Source organism: Pristis pectinata, chromosome 16, assembly GCF_009764475.1.
Source record: "Pristis pectinata isolate sPriPec2 chromosome 16, sPriPec2.1.pri, whole genome shotgun sequence".
Taxonomy (NCBI): domain Eukaryota; kingdom Metazoa; phylum Chordata; class Chondrichthyes; order Rhinopristiformes; family Pristidae; genus Pristis; species Pristis pectinata.
The window spans coordinates 31,944,061-31,967,641 of NC_067420.1; the positions used below are offsets into that span (position 1 = coordinate 31,944,061).

Genomic DNA, 23,581 nt, shown 5'->3' on the forward strand with positions numbered 1-23,581 from the left:
GCTCCTCTAAGCAGCTGCCTAGCACTCTGAAAATTAAAATAAATGATGCCCACAAAACAGGAGAAGGCTATAAGAAGATAGCAAAGCGTTTTCAGGTAGCCGTTTTCTCGGTTCGTAATGTAATTAAGAAATGGCAGTCAACAGGAAGGGTGGAGGTCAAGTTGAGGTCTGGAAGACCGAGAAAACTTTCCGAGAGAACTGCTCGTAGGCTTGCTAGAAAGGCAAATCAAAACCCCCGTTTGACTGCAAAAGACCTTCAGGAAGATTTAGCAGACTCTGGAGTGGTGATGCACTGTTCTACTGTGCAGTGACACCTGCACAAATATGACCTTCATGGAAGAGCCATCCTGCGTCCTCACCACAAAATTCAGTGTCAGAAGTTTGCAAAGGAATATCTAAACAAGCCTGATGCATTTTGGAAACAAGTCCTGTGGACTGATGAAGTTAAAATAGAACTTTTTGGCTGCACTGAGCAAAGGTATGTTTGGAGAAAAAAGGGTGCAGAATTTCATGAAAAGAACACCTCTCCAACTATTAAGCACGGGGGTGGATCGATCATGCTTTGGGCTTGTGTTGCAGCCAGTGGCACAGGGAACATCTCACCGGTAGAAGGAAGAATGAATTCAATTAAATACCAGCAAATTCTGGAAGCAAACATCACACTGTCTGTAAAACAAAAAGCTGAAGATGAAAAGAGGATGGCTTCTACAACAGGATAACTGTCCTAAACACACCTCAAAATCCACATTGGACTACCTCAAGAGGCACAAGCTGAAGGTTTTGCCATGGCCCTCACAGTCCTTCGACCTAAACATCATCGAAAATCTGTGGATAAACCTCAAAAGAGCAGTGCATGCAAGACGGCCCAAGAATCTCACAGAACTAGAAGCCTTTTGCAAGGAAGAATGGGCGGAAATCCCCCAACCAAGAATTGAAAGACTCTTAGCTGGCTATGGAAAGTGTTTACAAGCTGTGATACTTGCCAAAGGGGGTGTTACTAAGTACTGACCATGCAGGGTGCCCAAACTTTTGCTTTAGGCCCTTTTCCTTTTTTTGTTATTTTGAAACTGTAAAAGATGGAAATTAAAAAGGTAATCTTGCTTAAAATATTAAAGAAATGTGTCATCTTTAACTTTATGCCTTTTGGAAATCAGGTCATCTTTTACTCACTTAGCTATTCACAGTAACAGAAATTTTGGCCGGGGTGCCCAAACTTTTGCATGCCACTGTATATGATTTTTGGTAATTTTATTTTAGCATTTTCAAGTGTGTTATCCCTGTGACCCAAGAGAAAGTGAGTGTGAAACATAAACGGAATGTTATTTACTGGAATCTCAAATGACAGTTGAATTGAGACCAATTTATAGCTCGTATGCCAAGAAATTGCAGGATTTGGATTCTGGTTCTGCTTCAATCAGTATTTCTATATAACTGGTGTGATAGATTAAAGTCTTGTGTTTAGATTGATGTCTGTTCAGGCACACTTTTGTTTTCAATCTTTCCCCAGCTTTGTGCAATCTTTATTAAATTTCAGCTTGGTTGTGAGTGTTTCGCATGTGGATGCACATTTGACAGCTGCTGCCTTCTGCATTCTTCACTGTCCCTTTGTAATATCCAGAAGGCTTGTGACCAATATGTTTGAGCAAAAAAAAAAATTTTGGTGGTGTTAAACTAAGTTTGTACTTAGATTTTGTCAGTTTTAACTACAGTTAAAGTTTTACATAGACTTCATTGTTGACACAAAAGGATTACAACTGAAAGCAGGCCTTTTAATTTCTGTTGATCAAGGTAAATAATATTTAGTCTTCCTGTTGTTTGGATTTCATTTGTTTATTTACCCATGTATTGGGACCTGGGCATTGACTATGTTTATTGCCTATCCTAAACTGTCCTTGAGTAGGTGATGATAAAGCCACCTTCTTAAAACCACTGCAGCTTTCAGGTAAAGGCATTCCCACAATACTATGGAGAGGGAATTCCAAGATTTGGACTCAACTACAATGAAGAAACGGCAATATGTTTCCAAGTCAGGATCGTATGTGTAGGTGGTGATATTCCTATTCATCTGAAGCCCTTGCTCTCCTTGGTAGTAGAAGTCATGGGTCTAGGAGATGCTATTAGAGTAGCTCGGGTGAATAACTGCGGTGTATTTTGTAGATGGTACAGCTGCAGTGTTGGTGGTGGATAGGGTAGCAATCAAGCACACTGCTTTATCTTTCATGATGTTGAGCTCCTTTAGTCCTATTAGAGCTTCACTCATTCAGTCGAGCAGAAATTATTCTATTCCGACCTGTGCTTTGTAGATGGTGGAAAGGGGCAGCATCTGACCCACTCTTGTATCCATGATGTTTACGTAGCTGGTCCACTTGAGCTTCTGGTTATTGGTGGTTTCCCAGGTTGTTGAAGGTGGGGGAATCAACAATGGAAATACCAGTGAATATTAAGGTAGCTGGTTAGACTTTTTTTTTGTTGGAGCTGGTCATTGTCTGTCAAGCTATCAGCCCATGCCTGAGTGTTTTCTTGTTGTGTTGCATGCAGGCATGGCCTGCTTCATTTTGTGGAGTAGTGGCAAACAAAGTTGAACATCGTGTGATACCTGTAGATGATCTTCGCTGCTGATCTTTAGGTGGGAGAAAGATCAGTGATGAAGCAGCTGAAGATGGTTGGGCTTCCTGGGAACCAACTTTCAACAACCATAACCGTTTTCCTTCGGACAAGGTACGACTGCAACCGTTTGGAGTGTCATCCTTTTGATGCTGATCGACCTGAATTTATCACCTTGATGCCAGACAAGGTGAAATGCTACCTTGATGTCAAGGGCAGTCACTCCCAACTCTCCTTTGGAAGTTGGCTCTCTAGTCATTTTTGTTTTGGACCAAGTCTGTAATGAGGTCTGAAGCAGAGTGGTCTCAGTGAAATCCAAACTGAGCATGAACGTGCAAGTTATTAGTGAGTAAGTGCAGCTTGATATCCTTGTCTTTAGAACTTGTATGGTGGGCCCAACTATTACTTGAGGACGGGGATGTTATTTGAGCCTTCGCTTCTCATCTCCTGTTTAATTGTCCACTAGCATTCATGACTAGATGGGGCAAGACCACATTTCTATCCTATTAAATGTTAGATGCATAATTGGATTACATGCAGACTATTGCAGTCAAGAAGTTTCAGATTGAGTAATGGCAGGTTTCTAAACTAGATACATCAAATTAATTTATTTCAGAAGGAATGAGTTGGACATGCAGTCATTTAATAGCTTTTTTCAGATTTGGCTCGTGTAGATTCTCGTAACATTTTGCAATGCTTTGTGTGTAATGTGATCATATTCATTTTAACTCTTCTTTGGGTGTGCTTTGCATATACAGTAAATGGTGACATGTTTTGGCTCTGTCAGAATTGGTGAAACTGATGCAACTTGCAGCTTAAACAGTGCCAGGTTTGAGAATTGTTACTGTACCCCATGAGTTTTTGCCCAAACATAATTACATCTCACTGAAAATAAAATCTGTCAGAAATCAATGTAGTCTTGCATGTTTAAAGATATACTATTTTTTAAGGACAAAAGTAGCCTAATACATATACCTTGCTCTAAATATAGCTACCAGACTCTGCTTAATCAACGCAGCTGAAAATGGGTTTATGTCAGATAAGGATTCTTAGTTACAATGTCAATCCCATCACCTGTCTGTACCCTGATTTTTTTTTAAATAACTGAAAATGAATTTTAATAATGTAAACCATTTCCTATTTATGGTGGGACACTGTAGTCAGTATATTCAACAGCTGTAAAGAACTAGAGCAATTTTTAGAACCTCGCTGAAGTCCCATAATGGACCCAACAAATGAATGCTTGTGGAAAATAATTTGATTTGATGTTGTGGCTAGTTTTGTGAGCACAACCTTCTCCCAGCATGATGTTTGTTAAATAAGCATAAAAGATTGTGAAACTCAATTTCTGTTGAATCTTATATGTGTTTAAAATTCCACGATTGTAACTGAATTACTGACTCTTTAAGGAAATCAACTGAATGAAAACTCCACAGCAGTATATTCTTTATTGTCTCTCATTTGAGGAAATACTTAACAAATCAGTTTCATTTTTCTGTTTGACTATAAGCTTGTTTCCTTTTGAGCTATTTCTACAAGGTTGGCTTGTTATCATCTTTGCAATGCAACAACTTGGTATAGAATCACACTAGGACTTCAGCATGTGATCTAGGATGATTTAGAAAGATGCCACTCTGCTGCAGAGATTAAGCCAAGGTCTATGGGTAATTCCGGTCCTCAGAAAACAACGAAGGCATTAATTGAAGAATATTTAAGTTCTCCCAGAACCTTGGCTGATGCACTGTCAGAGATTGCCAACTCTGATTCGGTTGGTTAAGTCCTTTGCATTGTCATTGCACTTGCCTGGATTAAAAATGACAATTTTTGTGGCCAATTAAAATTTTTCTGAATATTTTGTTACCACATATTGTGACAATAATTGACTTAGTGTGTTCAAGCTAAATCGCTTGAAGAGATGGCCTTATCTAGAAATTATCCTGCTATATCAGCCAAATTATCAATGTAAAGATGAAGTACATGCAGGATGCAAGCCTCCTTTTAATGGCCCTTTAATGAACTCTGTTGCATTAAGTACACTGAGTAAGGGAAATAGTGGGAGTGGTTGTCACAAGCCTGTTCTTGACTGTTGTTCACTATGTGACATTCTGAAAGTACTTTAAGTCTTGGGAAGAATTTTTGGTGGCAGCATAAATACTATCAGCAATTGCTACATGAATTCTAAAGCCTATCAGCTACTGTCCATGTACCACCTGTGTTCTAAAGGAAGTGTACAAATGATTGACTTGTTTCAACTTTTGAAAAAAATATTAGCCAACATGTACTTGCATACATATTGGAGCATGACTGCATTATGAAATGCAGTGGGATCTACTAAATGAATAGAAATAGATTTAAAGTTTGTATAGTAATGGGTTTGAAGCATTGATAGAACTTATTTCTGTGAAAAAGTATTATCCTTAAATTTGTAGTTTAATTTTTAAAATTTTACTTGTTTTAAAGATTTGGAGGTCATTACTGAAAATTTGAGAGAAGTATTTGAATTTAAGAGGGCAAGTTACGTTGTCCTTCAGCTTGAATGGGAGCCAGTTGGCCAAAGACTTTTCTCATTCCATACTTTGTTTTAATGGTCTTATGATTTCTAGCACAGTATTTAAGTCTTTAGTGAAAGCTTAGCCTGTGGAATTCATTTGGGGATTTCCAGATTTCTGTGGTACATTTAGTACAAAGGTTTTGCTTAGATAAATGACTTGTTCCAGTGATTGGATGCTTGTATATTTCTTGGAGCTGTATACTACACAAATTTTATAATTCTTATTCCTTCTGGGTCAAATAAACTGTAAATGGTATAAAGTTATTGCTCCAATGTGGAATGCAGCTGGCAACAGTCAAGAATACACACAGCAACTTGCTGCTTTGCTTGACTTAGATTGTTGCCCCCTAGCTATCCACCACGTGACGCACAAATGTGGTAGGAGTCAACATTCTTTCAGTCTTTTCCTTTAGCCCCTCTTGGATTCATAATAAGTTATTCTAAAGCCATGGAAAATTCTATAAAAGTTTTTAGGTTGACAAACACTCATTAGGTTACATTGCAGTGCTGCATTAAGCAATGGCTGCAGAGATAAGTTCCATATGTTTGGTCTTAAACCCACACTTTCTGATTGGAGGCATGGCCCCCAGCAGCCTGCTTTACTGTGTACAGTTTGTGGAGCATTGCTTGTTGTTGCCAACTACGTGGAATTTGCACTATAATTCTACCAGGGTAAACTCCCAATGACTGACAGCCAAGATAATAAGCTCCCTTTTAAACTAGTACTTGTTTAAGTTGGGAGTTTGTTTTCTATTTCTTGTATTTACACTACTAGACCTTTTCTCACTTATCAGCACACCCAAACGCCCCTGAAAACTTGGATCAACAGATCTGTCATTGACTTGAGTAAGCCAGATTTAATAAATTAAATGAAAGACTGATGCAAAGATGCTCGTCATTTGGAATCGCCTGACCAGGTGCTAGTGCAAAGGTGAGCATAAGAAGTAGAGACAGGAGTAGGACCTTCAGTTGTTTGTGTGGCTTCACCATTCAGTAAGATTGTGGCTGATCTTTTACCTTGGTGGTGCTTTCCTGCAGTAACTCCATGTCCTATGATTCTCTTAATATCTAAAGATCTATTGATCTCTGTTTGAATATAGTGACTAAGGCCCACCAGCCCTGTTGGGTAAAGAATTCCACTGACTTACCACCATCTGGGTGATGAAATTTCTTCTCATCACTGTCCTGAATGGCCAGCTACTTGTTTTGAGATTGTGACACCTTGTTCTAGAAACTCCAAATGAGGGAAACTTGAACTCTGCATCTACCCTCCAGTCCTGTAAGGATATTGTAGGGTTCAATGAGATCACCTGTGATTCTCAACTTGAGAGAGTGTTGTCCCTGTCTGCTTAATGTCTCTCATGTGACATTCTCCCTAACCCAGGATTCAATCTGGTGAACTTTGGTTGCATTCCCCCTACTGCAAGTATGCCCATTCTTAGGTAGGGAGATGATACCTGTAGACAATATTCTAGATGTGGACTTACCAGGGCCCTCTATAATCGGTGTATGACATTTTCAAACTTGCACTCAAATTCTCATGTAACAAAGGCCATCACACAGTTTACCTTCCTAACAGCTTACCGAATCTATGCAGTAACATTCAGTAATTTGTGTACAAGGATACCAAGTGCCTGTAAACACCAACATATTTCAGTATCTTACTGTTTAAAATACAATTGCTACCAAAATGCATAACCTCACATTTTGGCATTACATTCCGACTCCCTTGCCTGTTCACTTAGATAAAGAAATAGATAAGCTCAAGGCAGCTTTACATTTCAAGCAGAAACAGCTGTGATCTACCTGTGTGAATTACCTCTCTGTCAATGTCTATCCAAGCAAAATGTGACCATCACATTTCTGAAGTGTCAGGCTTTGTCCCATGTGGGATGTTTCAAATGTCAATTTGCATAAAACAGAAATTTTAAGCTGAGTAGTTGTTAAACCAGATGCTTCCAGTGGGTTGTACTAAATTTGGTCTCCTTCAAAAAGAGTACCTAAGGAATGATTAAAGCTGCCAATCTAGAGAAACTTCCCTTGGGAACACCAGTTAGCATCCACACACATCATTTCCCTAAGGAGCAGTGATGGTAAAAGGACAGGCCATATTACAAACAGTTCCACATTTATAGTGAAGGGCATGACCAGTGTTCCACAGCTGGAGTCTTGGACAACATCACATGAATTTAGCTATTTTGTAATAAATATTAATTATAAAAATGAACATTCATATCTTTCCATGCAATTCTGTGCAGCTTTTCACTGGTCATTATAACGTTGCATTGCTGCATTGAAATTGGCTGACTCATTTTTCAATATTACGGCAGTGACTACAGTAAACTCTGACATTTCACTGTATGATTGTTCATGAGTCCCAGTGAGTCAGCATCTGGCTCACTGGCTGCTGATTCATGTGCTCTCTTTAGCACTCTGGAGGCCCCAGTTTGTTCATCTCCTTTAAACTTCTCTGAATCATTTATTACATTTCTGTGTAACGTCTGCAAAAAAGTGAATTAAAAGTACTTGGGAATATTAATTGAAATAATATCCAATAGTGCAGAAAATCTGCCAGTCTGGCACCACTAAAGTCCTGAGCATGCTGGATTAACAAAGTTCTGCTGTTCTTTGAATTTGCTCTAGCACACTTTGGGACATCCTAAAAAGGATGTGAAAGGCACTATGTAAATCAATCTTGTCTTAGATGTTGAGATAACAGGTCTATGATTTCAAGGTTTGTGTATCAGCCTGTTTTGAATATTTGCCATTGCCCAGATTTGGAGTGTAGCTTCAAAATATGAATTGAAGTTCCACTACTGTGCTATTTTAGGACCTTAGCTAAAATATGCCTACACACTAGCAGTTGCATTCTAAATAAATTGTCAATGTAAAGCCCTGAGCCATTTCAATAATAAGGTTTTATTTCAATTTAACTTCAATCTACTGATGACTCCAAACACTAAAAGAAAATGAACAATCCCAATTTGATTTCAGTAATATTGTTATCAGAAGGATTCTGCTATCTCCCTGAAAAAGAGATGAGGCAGATAGTTCTCTGCCCCAAAATTGCTAGTCACTCATGCCTTGGGCAAAGCTATTTTTTAAATCCAAAATAAACTTTATTCATAATAAAAGACAAACTATATACAATAATAAAACAGTGCAAACCTTTATATTCGTGTACAGATCAATTATTAGTGTTACTTTTTACACAAGCCACAGCACCGATTCCACTTGTGTGGCTCACTGGGGTGATACCCCAATCCCATATTTACAATCTTTAAAGGGGCTTTCTCGCCTGACCCCGCCCCTCCCTCTCCTGTGGCAGAAGAACCCTAAACTGTCGTCCTTCCCCACCGAGCCCTTGCATTGGCTGCACCCAGCTTCAGTGCGTCCCTCAGCACGTACACCTGCAGCCTGGAATGTGGCAGTCGGCAGCATTCCCCTACGGACATCTCACAGTGCTGGGAGACCAACAAGTTTCCAGCAGCCCAAAGGGCATCTTTCACCGAGTGGATGACCTTCCAGCAGCAGTTGATGTCCGTCTCTGTGTGTGTCCCCGGGAACAGCCCGTAGATCAGAGAATCCTCTGTTCTGCAGTTGCTGGGGATGAACCGTGACAAAGACCCTTGTATCTTTCGCCACACTCTCCTCGCAAACCTGCAGCCCACAAAGAGGTGGGTGACCTGGGAGAACGGCTTTTTTGTTTCCCCTAGCTGTAGTCTTGCACAGCGAGGTTGGCTTCCTTTCAATGGATTCAGCCCAGGTTTGTGCAAGTCGTCTCTCAACGTAACTCAACATTCTAAATCATTCTGAGTATGTTTATAAAAGATCCATAAAAATAATGCTAAAAGATTAAAGTTATTTCAAAAAAATTACGTAAAAGACTTAAAAACATACACACCACACTAAAAAGAACAAAGCATATTTAAATTACCTTAATTAAATCAAGTAAGGAGTTTTTGCTTGTCTTTTTCATAGCAGTTTATTTCCCCTACTCATTCCAATGGGACTGTTGTATTTGTGCCAGGTATTATCACTCACTCAGTCATTTTAATCTCTTCCCCCTCCTGTGGTTTTGCAGACCTGTCCATGTGTTCTCTTTTCCCCCCACCCCCCGCATCTTAACGTGTATTTTATCTCCCCTTTCCCAACTTTGGTCAAAAGTCATTGACTGGAAGCATTAATTCTGTTTTTCTCTTCACAGGTGCTGCTTGACCTGCTGAATATTTCCAGCACTTTTCTGTTTTTAATAAATAGTTCAAATTTTTTTTGCAGATTCAGCATACAAGTCCAGCATTGAAGCAGATTTCTTAAACTCTTTAGCACTGCACTTTATATTTGCCTAGGATATTTCTTGTATTTTTTTTTGTTTGCTCATTTCGGCCGTGTTACTAGACAGTACAAATGATGCTTTCATGAAACATTTGCTGTTTCATACATTACAGTAATTTGCTTCATGGCTTGTTATAACTGTAATCATTTTGTGGGAAATCCAAAGCAAAGAGTGATTATATTTATCTCACTTAATTCTGAGAAGCCCTAGGAAGAGGATTATAGAATAACCTTCCCTGAACCCCACTGCATAATAACCACAGTAGTTTCCTAATACATTGTCAGACACAAATCTAATGATTGATTCTAGAGGTATGAATTTCCTGACATTTGTATCCTGCGCATTAAATATCTAAACATAAGTAGGAAAAGAATTATATTCAAATACAAAATTTGTGGATGCTGAAAATCTCAAAACGTTTGCAAACCTCGGATGGTCAGGCATCGTCTGTGATGGAAGAAACAGAGTAGATATGTTAGTGTATGATCTGTCATTTATTCTTATAGGCTACTTTCCTTTTAAGAATACAATGTCTTATTAACCTTTTCAATAATTGACAATATTTTTATATTGCAAACAATATTTAAGGAATGATGCACATTTGCTCTGAGAAATTTGCAATTTTTGTGCATCTGTGATAAACTGCCAGTTTTCACTAAGTTCCCAGGAAGGTGTAAACATATAGTGCAGAAATCTGTCAGTTGAACACTGGGCAAACAAAAATAGCAACACCATTCTGTCAATTCAGATTTGAGCTTCCTATATCTACCTTCCCCTTTCTTTGAGTTATATTGGTTAGATGCTGACTCTGGTCTTGAATACATTCCCTCTTTCCTTCCCACCACAAGTTGTGGCAGAGAGTTGAGCTCAGTTGTATCAGCCTTTTTTGGACTTCCCCACTGATCTCCAACCTCATTATTCTAAGTAGTTTATTTTTGATGTGCATCTTTTCAACAAAGCTTTTCAACATCCCTCCTTACTTTCCATACTACTCATTCCTATTTTATGGCAAAATATGTTATTGCTGGTTTGCACATTAAAGGCATTTAAGGAGAATCAGCAGCTGAAGGTGCAGTCAGCTTTGACCTCTATTAGACTGTGGAAGTAAGAAGAACATTTATAATTATAAGGGCTGACTGTTGGATGGGGTTCAAGCCCTGTATTTTGATTTCTCTCTTGCCACCTTCTCTTCTAGACTAGATCTTTCTCATTGCCTCTCCAGACTTCCATGCAGGCAAGTGAAAAATCAAAATCAAAAAAACAGATGCTGAAAATCTTAAAAAAACAGAAAATGCTAGAAATACTTAGCAGGTCAGGCTGCATCTGTGGGAAAAGAAAGTTAATTTTTTTAGGTTGAAGACCCTACATCAGAACTGGGAAGGAGAACAAAGAAGCTTGTTAAGCTGTAGGGTTGGGAGGTGAGGAGTGTCTGAGGGTAAAATGGGGGTGACCATGGGGATAAGCTGTAAACAAGATATCTAGTCATTGAGTGAATGGGAGCAGCTAGAGAGAACAACGGACAGAAAATGTGGGATGAGGAAGACGTGCCTGGCAGGTCAGGCTGGGCAAGTGCTCCATCCCTGAAGGGGAAAAACAAATGCAATTAAGTCTCAGGAGATTACAATAATCTTTAAATAAAAATTCTCCCAAATAGCATATTATTAGGCTGCCAATAATTAACCATCCAGCAAAATAAATTCCATCAGGAGTATAGCAATGCCTGAAATTTTAAACACAACTGTGCACTACTTCACCATGGAAAAATTTCACGTTACAAAGCCAGATATAAGGTCAATGACTTCTCTAATGTTGAAAAGGGCAGTGTTGGTGAAAGCAAAATTGAAGGGAGATCACCTCTAAATTGAAGTTAAAGGCAGAGAGTGGTGGGAATGGGAATTTGAACTCAAGTCAAGGAGTAGTAGTATTGAGATAATAACATGAAATGGGAAGTATCATTAAGAAATAATTGTTTTAAAAATAGAATGAGCACCTGAGGAAACGTATTAGAGAGCAAATTGAAGACGAGCTCAGTGAGATGCAGATGGATTGGGGATAAGGAAATGTTCAGACACTAGAGGACTGTAGCAAGTTGCCTGAACACTAGATGCTTCCAAAGATGCCAGACAATGCTATTAACATATCGAAAGCATAACTATGGAGGATGCAACAAACTGAACATACTATTTTTCTGGTACATCAATGACTACCTTGTTGCTCATTCAGAATACGACAATTTCATTACTTTTGTTGCCAATTTCCTCTCTGCTGTCATCTTCATGTGGTTAATCTCTGGCACTTTCCTTTTCTGGATCTCTCTGTCTCCATCTTGAGAGAGAAGTTAACTACTAACATCTATTACAAGCCTACTAACTCCCATAACTGTCTCATCTACTCTTCATCTCATCCAGTCTCCTGTAAGGATTCTATTCCATTCTCCCAGTTCCTCCATCTCCATGATATATGCTCCGATGAGGAGATTTTTCGTACAGGTGTCTCCAAAATGACTTGCTTCTTCCTGAATGGCAGCTTCCCCTCTACCATTGTGAATGAAGCCCTTGACTGCATCTCATTCATTTCCCACTCTTCTCCTCTGGGGCAGAACAAGGGCAGAGTTCCTCTCGTTCTCACCTTCCACCTCATCAGCCTCTGCAATCAACAGACCATTCTACTGTTGCACTGTTCAACCTCCTACAGACTTGTAAATTATTTAGTTAATTCACCAAAAAATTGACAGTATAACCAAGAAATAATTAAATTCAGAATGATTTTTGGGTCAAATATCAAGGATCTGGAGTCAGTCATATAACTTTAAATGTACAAAGTTCAAATTGAAGAAAATTTTAAACATGTTGATTCACAGCAAATCATCAAAGAACAGGACACCTTTTAATCGATTAATATTAAACAAGTAAGATCAGTATGCACTCTTCATGACAGACCCAAGTACACAAATGTGTCTCTAAATAGATTGTTGATGTAAAGATTCAAAAAACAATTTTGTGATAATTGCTGGGAGAATAGAGGAGAAATTCTTTAGAAAAATTTTAACAAAATGAAGAAACGCATTAAAATGTGTTCAGGGGACGAAGTGAAACTGGGAACAGGGGAATAAACTTGTATCTGCAGTAGCAGGATGCAGCAATAAGATTTTTACTGCTGCTCAAATAGGACGTCAATTAGAAAGAGGTGAAAGCCATAGGAAATGATATTTGGCTTGAAACATGGAATGAGCACAAGATTACTTCTGGTTAATATGTAATGAAAGATTTGAGAAATGTACCTTCCCCAAGCAAAAATGATATAGACAAAATTAATGACTTGGGCGTGAATGAAATGGAAACCTTGGACGAGGCAAAGCCTAATCCAAGTAAACTGCCTAAGGAATGAAAGTGACTGGGCAGGAGATTTATAAGGGATTGACCACTATTGTTGTTAGTCAATTGATACTTTAAACACTAACATTGTTCAGTTATTCCAAATATATGACCAACAAATACCATTATTAGATTCACTTCAATTCGTTATAAATATAACAGAATTGATTGAGATAAAATTTGTATGTTTAGGGAAACTACCTAGGATGCAGTAGCAGGCAAGGATTTAGAAGGGGATGAACCTAATTGACCAAACACTCTTCTTTATGGGGACACAAGGGACTGCAGATGCTGGAATATGGAGCAGAAAACAAATTGCTGGAGGAGCTCAGCAGGTCAGGCAGCATCTTTGGAGGGAAATGGACAGTCGACCGTTGAGGTCGAGGCGCTTCATCTGGATTGAAAGAGTGGAGGGGAGATGGCCAGTATAAAGAGGGGAGGGATGTAAATTAATGTGCAGTCTCCTTCAGATCCACCCAGGTCCTCCTACGCACACCTAATCTCCCCCACTCTTTTTCCCCTCCCCTCCCCTCCCCTCCCCTCCCCCAGAGAGCCCCAGTTTCTATCCCCTCCCCCACCTACTCCATCTGTCCATCACCAACACTCACTATGTCCCCTCCCCACCCACTGTTCCCATCTGCCTTATTTAGTTCTATGCCTCACCTTCCTTTCCTGTCAGATTTCATCATCCACAGCCCTTTGTTGCCTCCATATATCACCTCCCGGTCTCTGTTGCTATTTCCACCCTTCCCCCACCCCCAACTCCATCTGTCAATCACCCCTCCTCATCTGGATCTATCTATCACTTGCCAGATCTTGCCACATGCCCCCTCACCTCTTTATACTGGCTATCTCCCCTCTAATTTTTCAGTCCAGATGAAGGGTCTTGACCCGCAGTGGCAACTGTCTATTTCCCTCTACAGATGCTGCCTGACCTGTTAAGTTCCACCAGCAGTTTATTTTTCACTCTGATTTATGGAAAGCAACCTGAATCCAGGTAAGGCCCATCCTCTTGTACTATAGTTAAAGCATGGATGATGGCTTGGAACTCAGCTTCTGAACATGTGCAAATGCAAGCATCATCTACATACTGCAGCTTGACAATGGATGTTTGTATAACATTGGTTCTGGAGTGTATTTGCATCCTAGATGTACTACATACCTGAAGTGACTTCATTACACTTTACAAATATGTCACCAGTTAATACAACCTGTGAATAATAGATCGGTTTGTAGATTTGAAACAAACCAGGACAATGCTAAGTTTAAATGTTAAAGTTAATGTATAAAGTAAAAGGTAGAACTTAACATAATTGAGAGAGAACCCTTCATTTCCTGTTGAATTAAATCTGTGTGTTAGGTGGAGCCATTGATATTTACATGTCAACTACATCCACTGAGGACTTAGAAAATGCTCTAATGGATCCTTTATGGTGGGAAACTATGGACCTTGAAGGTGTAGAAGGATCACTGAAGGTTAGTGGACAGGTTTTAAAAACAAAATTAAAATGGTTGATGGAATGAAAGCTTACACCTTAAGTAGAGTGAAATTCAAAGTTGTGTAACAGTTATAAAAGCTGGGTTTAGACACCATTTAGAGTTTTGAATAATATTCCAGTCACCTCCGCTCAAGGGACTCATTGGGCTTGGATGGGTACAGTAAATGGTATCCGTGTTAGAAGCATTATATTGGAGCAGGTTGTGTAGATGAGGTTTGCACTTCCTTAGTGTCGAAGCTTAGGAGGTCCTACAGTTGTTTTTAAGATGATGAAAGATTTTAATAGGGTAGATGTATTCCTCCAGCGGGGAATCAAAATGATCTTTAAAATTCAAACTAAGCCTTATGGGCTGATGCCAGGAAACAATTCTTCTTGCAGTTCTGTGGAAATCTGAAGTTACCTCTGCCAATAAGCTGTTGAGGCTGGGTCAATGGAAGCCGAGGCTGCTAGCTTCTTGCAGGCAAATTTCATTACAAATTATTGGTATTGGCTTATTATTGTCACTTGTACTGAGGTACAGTGAAAAACTTGTCTTACAAACCGATCTTACAGGTCAATTCATTACACAGTGCAGTTACATCAAGTTAGTACAGAGTACATTGATGTAGTACAGGTAAAAAAAACAATAACAGTACAGAGTAAAGTGTCACAGCTACAGAGAAAGTGCAGTGCAATAAGGTGCAAGGTCACAACAAGGTAGATCGTGAGGTCATAGTCCATCTCATTGTATAAGGGAACTGTTGAATATTCTAATCACAGTGGGGTAGAAGCTGTCCTTAAGTCTGGTGGTACGTGCCCTCAGGCTCCTGTATCTTCTACCCGATGGAAGAGGAGAGAAGAGAGAAACCATGGTTTCCTTTCATTATAAAACCATTCATAGTGTCGCCATGCTTCTGGTGCCAACATAGCATTCCCACAACTTTCTAACCTGTATGTCTTTGGAATGTGGGAGGAAACCAGAGCAGCCAGAGGAAACCCACACAGACACAGGGAGAACGTACAAACTCCTCACTGACAGTGGCCGGAAATATCTTTGACATGTACGGTACATTATGGAAAGTAAATGCCACAAAGCTTCCTTTAAGGGAAGGACGGGGCCAGTTCCCTTGGGTCCTACCATATGGTAAATTTGATGGGTTCTGTAAAAGATAAGTATTTTAAATTGCAGGGGACGGCTTTTCTTTTGCAGCCCAGCCTGTCAAAACTGAGAGTAGTTGGCCTTCATGAGTTTTACTCTCTGTGAAGGAATAACATGTTTTTGCATTGCAGGGCTGAACATTATGTTGGCAGTTTTGATGCATTTTTGTGTTAGTGAGCCTACAGGATGGAATGATATATACTTGGGTGTCAAGGAAATCCAATTTGAGATGTGACTTATTATTTTTCGGTATATTTTCCTTTGTTTGCTTGTATCCAGGTTGCTCCAGTCTGAGTCACTATCTACAGAAGGCAAAACTTTCGGCAGTTTCACCAAAATTCTTTGAAGTAGTTATTTTTCTTTAAAAAAAAGCAGCTGCCTCTGCTGTTGGCAGGATGTAGAAACTCACTGGAGAAGTAGATTAATGCAGATGTTGATCAAAGGATACACTGCGTGAAAAGAATGCTCTGTCTCAATTGTTACAGTGTCAAATATACTTTCTATTGATTGGGAACCCTGCAGGGTCCTGAATCCAGGAGTGACAGAAGCGCTCTTAAATATTTTATGAAGGATTTCGCATTCTTTTGAATAGTTACATGCAGCTCTTGTTTTAAGATGCTAGTGGGAATTTTTTTTAATATCCTAGGCTATGTATCATTTTTGTAACAACTGAAGAGTTCTTTTCAAAAGTGGGCTAGGTATCAGTGGCTAGCAATTGATTTCTGTCCATAGATTCCTCAGACAGTAACCTTGATTTGGTTGTTCAATAGAAGGAATGGCCCCTATTGAGGGAAGAGGATGATTGAATTATGGAAAGAGAGCCAGCACAGATATGATGGGCTGAATGGCCTACTCCTGTGCTGTAACTATTCCCTGATTCTAATCCACTTGTACATTCGAGGGGAATATACACTGGAGATGTCTTGCAATAGGCTGCCTACCACCTCAACTGACGTGGGGCTAGTATCGATGGGGATAAAGACACAAAATGCTGGAACTGCTCAGCAGATCGGGCAGCCTATGAAGAGGACAAAACAGAGTTTGCATTTTGGGCCAATGACCATTTAGCAGATGAGGATTTGGGACATTTTCTGTCTTTTAGATTACCAGTACCTTGTGGTATTTTGCTTCTGCCTGATGTTGGAGGGAGAGAGGCAAATTGATAAAACCAATCTGCTGAGAGAGAATTTTGGGTACTTTCATTTGGATGAATAGCTTAAAAATGTGCATGTTTTTAGGAACCACATGCCTATGGAGTTTTGATCCTCCTATTCCTGGTTCTTTAGCATTTTGTGCCTCTGGTTATTAAGCCAAGGATTCTGGAAAATTTTGATCCATTTACAAGATAAGTGTTGGCTGCTAAGATTACAATTGACTGCAGACACTTGTGCTGCAAATAAGATTTGGAGAAAGCACGGCTTGGAGAAGAAGTTAGTTGCCTATTATAGAAAAAGGATTATAGTCCTTTCCAGACATGACATTGAAATAAAAATACAAGAGATTGAATCTTTGTAACGGGGGAGAGGCTGAGTGAATATACGGAAGATGTGTGAGGAACACACAGTAAAAACATATGTATCTCTCAATGAGCAGGAATTCACACATTCATTTGGTAAACAGATCATTGCGGCTTCTTGTGTAACAGCCTGGAGTCTTACTACATTATTTTAATGTTTGCTGGTGGTAGAGGAAAAACGACAATTATTTCAAAGACCTTTTAAAAACCAAATGACAGGCTGGAAAGGTTGCAAAAGGCATCTTTAACTGGAATAGCGGGCTATTTCCTGATATCAACTTTATTTTTTGTATCTTAATGCTTAAGGAAAAATATATGTAGTCACAAAACAGTTGCTGCGTCAGATTGGGCAGGGCAGGAAAAAGAGAATTGAATTTCAAATACGATTTAGTTACCTATTTTTTATGACACCAGCATATTGACTTTCTAGTGGCAGCTAAGTCTAAGGATAGCTTTGAAAATTCCACCAATATTCCTTTTATCCAAGTGCAAAAGGCTTTTAATTTTAATATCAATAGGGACATTGCATTTTGTTACTATAAATAAACTGGTCTCAAACTTTCCCAATGTGGTTCCTCCCACCCCCTTGTAGAATGTACAAAGGAAAGGAAAGGAAACTGGGCGCGTTTTGATAAAGAATATTGAGAAATCTAAAGCACAAGTCTAAGATATGTGGTTGGTCTCTTGCTTTGTGCAAGTGTGTTAAGAGATATTAAGTTCATTGCTGTCCATTTAATCCTCTACTCATTTTTGAAACTTATCTTGGTATAATGACTGTCTGTAATTTTTTTGACAACACACGGTAGCAAGCAAAAAATACCCAAATTGGAAACAATGTCACTTGGTTTTCCTTTTCACAAGGGAATTATAGTGGCCTTAATGGCAGTGTTTCCTAAGCGTGGAGTTCCAGCTAGTTTCAGTGTACACAAGTGTAACGTTTTTAGCAGTACACAATGAGGGGTTCAACTAAGACAGCAGTATCTGAGCTGTGAACAGGGCATCTGGGCTATTCTCTGTAATAAAAAAGTCTTGCATTTATATAGCACCCTTCTAGGCCACTGATCCAAATTGCTCTACGGTCAATGAAATGTATTTGAAGCTGTTGTGATGCAGGAAAATCAGCGGCCACTTTGCATATCTCCACAAGCAGCAGTGAAATGATGACCAATTAGTCAGCTTTAGTGCCTTGCTCAAGGTTCCAAGGTGAACTGTCTTGCTCTTGGCAAGTTCACAAGAGGTGCTTTCCGTACACCTGAGAGGTCAGCGTAGATCCATAAGTTAAGGCCCATCTGAAAGATGGCATACTTCAAAGTTGCTTTTAGGAAGTATTTCAGAATAGAATAGATGGCCACTTTTTTCCCCCATTATTATGTGCCTTACTGGGAGTACACTTCCAACCTTATTTACTTTTGTGTGTTTTCTTTCTCTTGCCAGCATGGGTTGGTCAGTGTTACACCTTTATTTGGTTTTCCACTGATATACTCAGTTTAGTTCCACTGCTAATGCTTGTTGTTGGAGATAAAATGATGGTGTTATGTTCACAATGTACTTGTGCCACTCCACTCCTTCCATCCCTACCTTGCGTACAGACCAGCAACACAGTTTCATTGTCATTCTTCCTTGGCCCTCAATGAAATAAATATCATTGGCAAAATATTAGCTTACAAGCACTGACTTGTATCTACAGATGGACAAATCCATATGTGAAGGGCCAGTCAATCCATTCTGATTTATTATGCTCGAGGAGAGGCTGCATTCTCGCTCCAGCATTTGGTTGTCTTTATAACTTAACATGCATCCCAGGATAAAGTTGCTTACCAATTTGTGTGTTAAATGTATTCTTTCGTGGACTGAGTGCAGACCTGCAGAATCACGGAAAGTAACGGCTTAAGTGTTAGCCATACAATTCTACAGCACAGAAACAGGCTCTTCATAGAACTCAGAACATAGAACGGTACAGCACAGGAACAGGCCCTTTGGCCCATGATGTTGTGCTGAACTAATTAATCTAATGACACCTAATCCCTTCTGTCTGCACATGGACCGCATCCCTCCATTTTTTTTTGCATACTCATGTGTCTGTCTAAGAGCCTCTTAAATGCCCCAATTGTATCTGCCTCCACCACCACCCCTGGCAGCGCATTCCAGGCACCCACAAATCTGTGTGTATGTGAATAGAAAAAAACTTGCCCTGCACATCTCCTTTGAACTTTTCCCCTCTCACCTTAAGTGCATGCCCTCTAGTATTAGACATTTTGACCCTAAGAGAAAGATATTTTATTCTTACCTCTCATAATTTTATAAACTCCTATCAGGTCTAAACTTCTTCAGCCTACCAATTCTATGGCGACTAATAAGCACTCCTTTATACTGAGACAGTATAAATCCCGTTTATATTCTTTCCACGTTAACGTCCACCGTGGAAAGAATAAAAACGGGATTTATGCAGTCTTACTGCACTGGAGGTCAGTGTCAAACCTGGGTCACTGGCTCGTGAGGCAGCAGCTTTATTAGCTGCACCACATTGCTGCCCGGATTTGGAACATGGAGGTCATTTTCATGGAATCTAAAACTTAAGCAAAGAAAATACAACAAAAGCAGTGAATTCCCTTCACTGTAGTACCTGAAGATCAGTTCCAGGTGTTGATCACTCCTGCAGGAAGAACTTAAAATATTAAGTTTGCCTTTGCTAGCATGGGCCTTTGCGCTGTGCTCCAATAATACCAATTACCATTTATTTATACTAATCACTATATTGCAGTTGTCATGAGGGAGTTTAACTTCCCCATAGATTGGGTGAATCAAGTTGGTCGAGGCAGTCTTGAGGAGGACTTCGTGGAATGCATTTGTGATAGCTTTCTTGAACAGCATGTTAGCGAACCTACAAGGGAAAATGCTATCTTAGATCTGGTCCTGCACAATGAGACAGATAAAATTAACAATCTTGTAGTTAGGGATCCTCTTGGAAAGAGTGATCATAGTATAATTGAATTTCTCATACAAATGGAGGGTGCAATAGTTTGATCTAAAACCAGTGTATTATGCCTAAATAAGGGAAACGACAACAGGATGAGGGAGGAGTTGGCTAGGTAGACTGGGAACGCAGGCTACATGGTGGGACAGTTGAGGAACAGTGGAAGACTTTCAAAGAGATTTTTCATGGTGCTCAACAAAAGTATATTCCAGTTAAAAGTAAGGACGGTAAGGGTGGGGAGAGCCAGCCTTGGATAAGTAAGGAAATAAAAGAAGGCATCAAGCTAAAAGGGGCGGCACGGTAGCGTGGCGGTTAGCGCGATGCTATTACAGCACCAGCGATCAGGGTTCGATTCCCGTCACTGTCTGTAAGGAGTTTGTACATCTTCCCGTGTCTGCGTTGGTTTCCTCCGGGTGCTCCGATTTCCTCCCACGTTCTAAAGACGTATGGGTAGGTTAATTTGGGTTTAAAATGGGCGGCGCGGACTCTTTGGGCCAGAAGGGCCTGTTACCATGCTGTAAATAAAATTTTTTAAAAAAATTTAAAAGCTCATGCATACAAAGTCACCAAGAGTAGTGGGAAGCAAGCAATAAGGAAAGGGAAGGCAGATTATGAAATTAAATTAGCACAAAATAAAAAAAAATCGTAAAAGTTTTCATGATTCTATAAAGCGGAAAAGAGTGGCTAAAGTGAACATAGGTCCCTTGGAAGATGAGAAGGGGGATTAATATTGGGTAATGTGGAAATGGCCGAGACTTTGAACGACTATTTTGTGTCAGTCTTCATGGTGAGGACACATCTGGCGTGCCAAAGAGAGATGTGATGGGAGGTGAGGACCTCAATACAATCGCTATCACTAAAGAGGTAGTGATGAGCAATCTAGTGGGCCTAAAGGTAGATAAGTCCCCTGGTCCTGATGGGATGCATCCCAGGGTACTGAAACAAATGGTGGAAGTTATAGTAGAGGATTACCAAAATCCTCTGGACTCTAGGCAGGTCCCGGCAGATTGGAAGACAGCGAATGTCACACCACTGTTTAGAAAAAAAAGGATGTAGGCAAAAGGCAGGTAACGATAGGCCAGTTACCTTAACGTCTGTAGTTGGGAAAATTCTTGAAGCTATCAATAAGGAAGAAATAATGAGACATCTGGATAGAAGTGGTTCCATCAGGCAGACACAGCATGGATTCAGGAAGGGCAGGTCCTGTTTGACAAACTTACTGGAGTTCTCTGAGGATATAATGAGTGTAGTGGATAGAGGGGAACAGGTGGATGTTGTATATTTGGATTTCCAGAAGGTGTTTGATAAGGTGCCGCATAAAAGACTTACCCATAAGAATGCATGGAGTTGGAGGTAATGTGTTAGCATGGATAAAGAATTGGTTACCCAATAGAAAGCAGAGAGTTGGGATAAATGGGTGTTTCTCTGGTTGGCAATCAGTGGTGAGCGGGGTGCAGCAGGGGTTGGTGCTGTGCCTGTAACTGTTCACTATATTCATTATAAATTCAAAAGAGGGGATTGAGTGTAGCCTATCTACGTTTGCTGATGACACTACATTGAGTGGAAAAGCAAATTGCGGAGAGTCTGCAGAGATATAGATAGATTAAGTGAATGGGCAAGGGACTGGCAGATGGAGTAAAATGTTGGTAAATGTGAGGTCAACCACTTTGGAAGGAAAATAGAAGATCAGATTATTATTTAAATGGTGGAAGATTGCAGCATGCAGTTCTGCAGAGGGACTTGGGAGTGCTTGTGCATGAATTGCAAAAGGTTGGTATGCAGGTGCAACAGGTTATCAAGAAGGCAAATGAAATGTTGGCCTTCATTGCTGGAGGGATTGAATTTAAGAGCAGGGAGGTTATGCTGCAACTGTACAGGGTACTGGTGAGGCTGCACCTAGAGTACTGCCTGCAGTTCTGGTCTCCTTACTTGAGGAAAGTTATACTAAGGCTATGCTTTGGAGGCGCTGCAGAGGAGGTTCACCGGGTTGATTCCGGAGATGAGGGGGTTGGCCTATGAGGAGAGACTGAGTCGCCTGGGACTATACTTGCTGGAATTCAGAAGAATGAGAGGGGATCTTATAGAAACATATAAAATTATGAAAGGGATATATAAGATAGAGGCAGGAAGGTTGTTTCCACTGGTAGGTGAGGCTAGAACTAGGGGACATAGCCTCAAGATTCGGGGGAGTAGATTTAGGACAGAGATGAGGAGAAACTGCTTTTTCCAGAGAGTAGTGAATCTGTGGAATTCTCTGCCTAGGGAAGCAGTAGAGGCTACCTCATTAAATATATTTAAGACACAGTTAGATAGATTTTTGCATAGTAGGGGAATTAAGGGTTATGGGGAAAAGGCAGGTAGGTGGATCTGAGTCCACAACCAAATAACCGATGATCTTATTGAATGGCGAAGCAGGCTCGACAGGCCAGATGGCCGACTCCTGCTCCTATTTTTTATGGGCCATCACTTGAAGTCTGAAACACCCAGCATCTTAAGATTGTTATGCTACCATTAAACTCAGATCAAGTGTTGAGGAAAAGTTACCCTGTGATGCCAATGTGAAGACTTCTATAGTACTGACAACTGTGAAACTGTTCTGCATTATTCCTGCTTTCCAAGCTTTTGGCCAGGGAATTCCAATTTGAATTCCAGCCATCGATGGTGTTCACACTCCACTTTTCTTTCCAGTATGTCTGCTAGTCTTGGGGTTCTTGCAGCCAGACTGAAAAACAGTTTTGTAGTCCGGTCATGTCAGGTCCAGTTTTTGTTTGCCTGCGTTGATTTTGTGTGGGAATGAGTCCACGTGGAAAATAGGCACAGCAGATGCACAACAAACCCGCCAATTGGCGCAGCAGCTATCTGACTGCTGGTATGATCTCCATATGTGCAGATTTGAGTCATTGACTAATATTTGTGCAGAATATCATTTTCCCTGCATTGTAGAGTGGCTGCCTGGGAGAAGGGATGATTTTTTTTCCTTCTGTTGCTTCACATTTTTAGAAGTCTTATTGGTAAGAATTGAACCTTCTAACATAAAGCATTTGCTGGCCCCAATCTGCCTTTACCCCTCAATGCAAGCTGAGGGAGCAAGCACAGTATGGCTGATGAAAAGTATTCAGTGCTGGATTAATAACAAATTGTTTTATTTATGTGGAAAAAAAAACAGCGAGCTAATTTGTGAGCAACCTTTGTTAAAGTAGGCCTCTTCTCAATAATTCTTTCCATGAAAACTAGAATGCATTATATCGGGAAAGCACAGTGAACATATCAGATGGATAAAACCATCTGAAGGTCTACAGCTCATTGACATTTACTGAGTACACCTGCCTTAGCGTATCCTTTTGAGCAGAGACAAAATATGTTCAACTGGGATTTTCCTCACATTGGGGAACCCTGCCGAAACCACCAGGATAATGCCTAAAATAACCAGGTTATAATCACATTTTGTGGTGGAACACTAAATCACACTTGTATTTAATAACTGAAGTATTGCTTTGTCAAAATGATGCCACAGAGTCGATCAGGAAGTCTATGCTATATAAGCACAATAAGATACTGTAAAATATCTACTGGACACAGTTGGTGAACA

The 23,581-nt window shown here is 40.0% G+C and overlaps 1 protein-coding gene across 3 annotated transcripts in view; it reads left to right on the top strand.

Moving 5' to 3' along the window:
• The window catches only part of LOC127578691 (proto-oncogene tyrosine-protein kinase Src-like), a 153,088-nt gene that overhangs the window by 12,995 nt on the left and 116,512 nt on the right, over nucleotides 1–23,581 (top strand). Inside the window, exon 1 of one of the 3 annotated variants that reach the window (XM_052030972.1) lies at nucleotides 13,788–13,862. The exons of the other annotated variants lie outside the window; for them this stretch is intronic. Coding sequence (XP_051886932.1) covers nucleotides 13,841–13,862 — 22 coding nt within the window. The 5' untranslated portion in view covers nucleotides 13,788–13,840. Of the gene's footprint in view, nucleotides 1–13,787; nucleotides 13,863–23,581 lie in introns of those variants that run through there. 3 annotated transcript variants of the gene reach the window in all.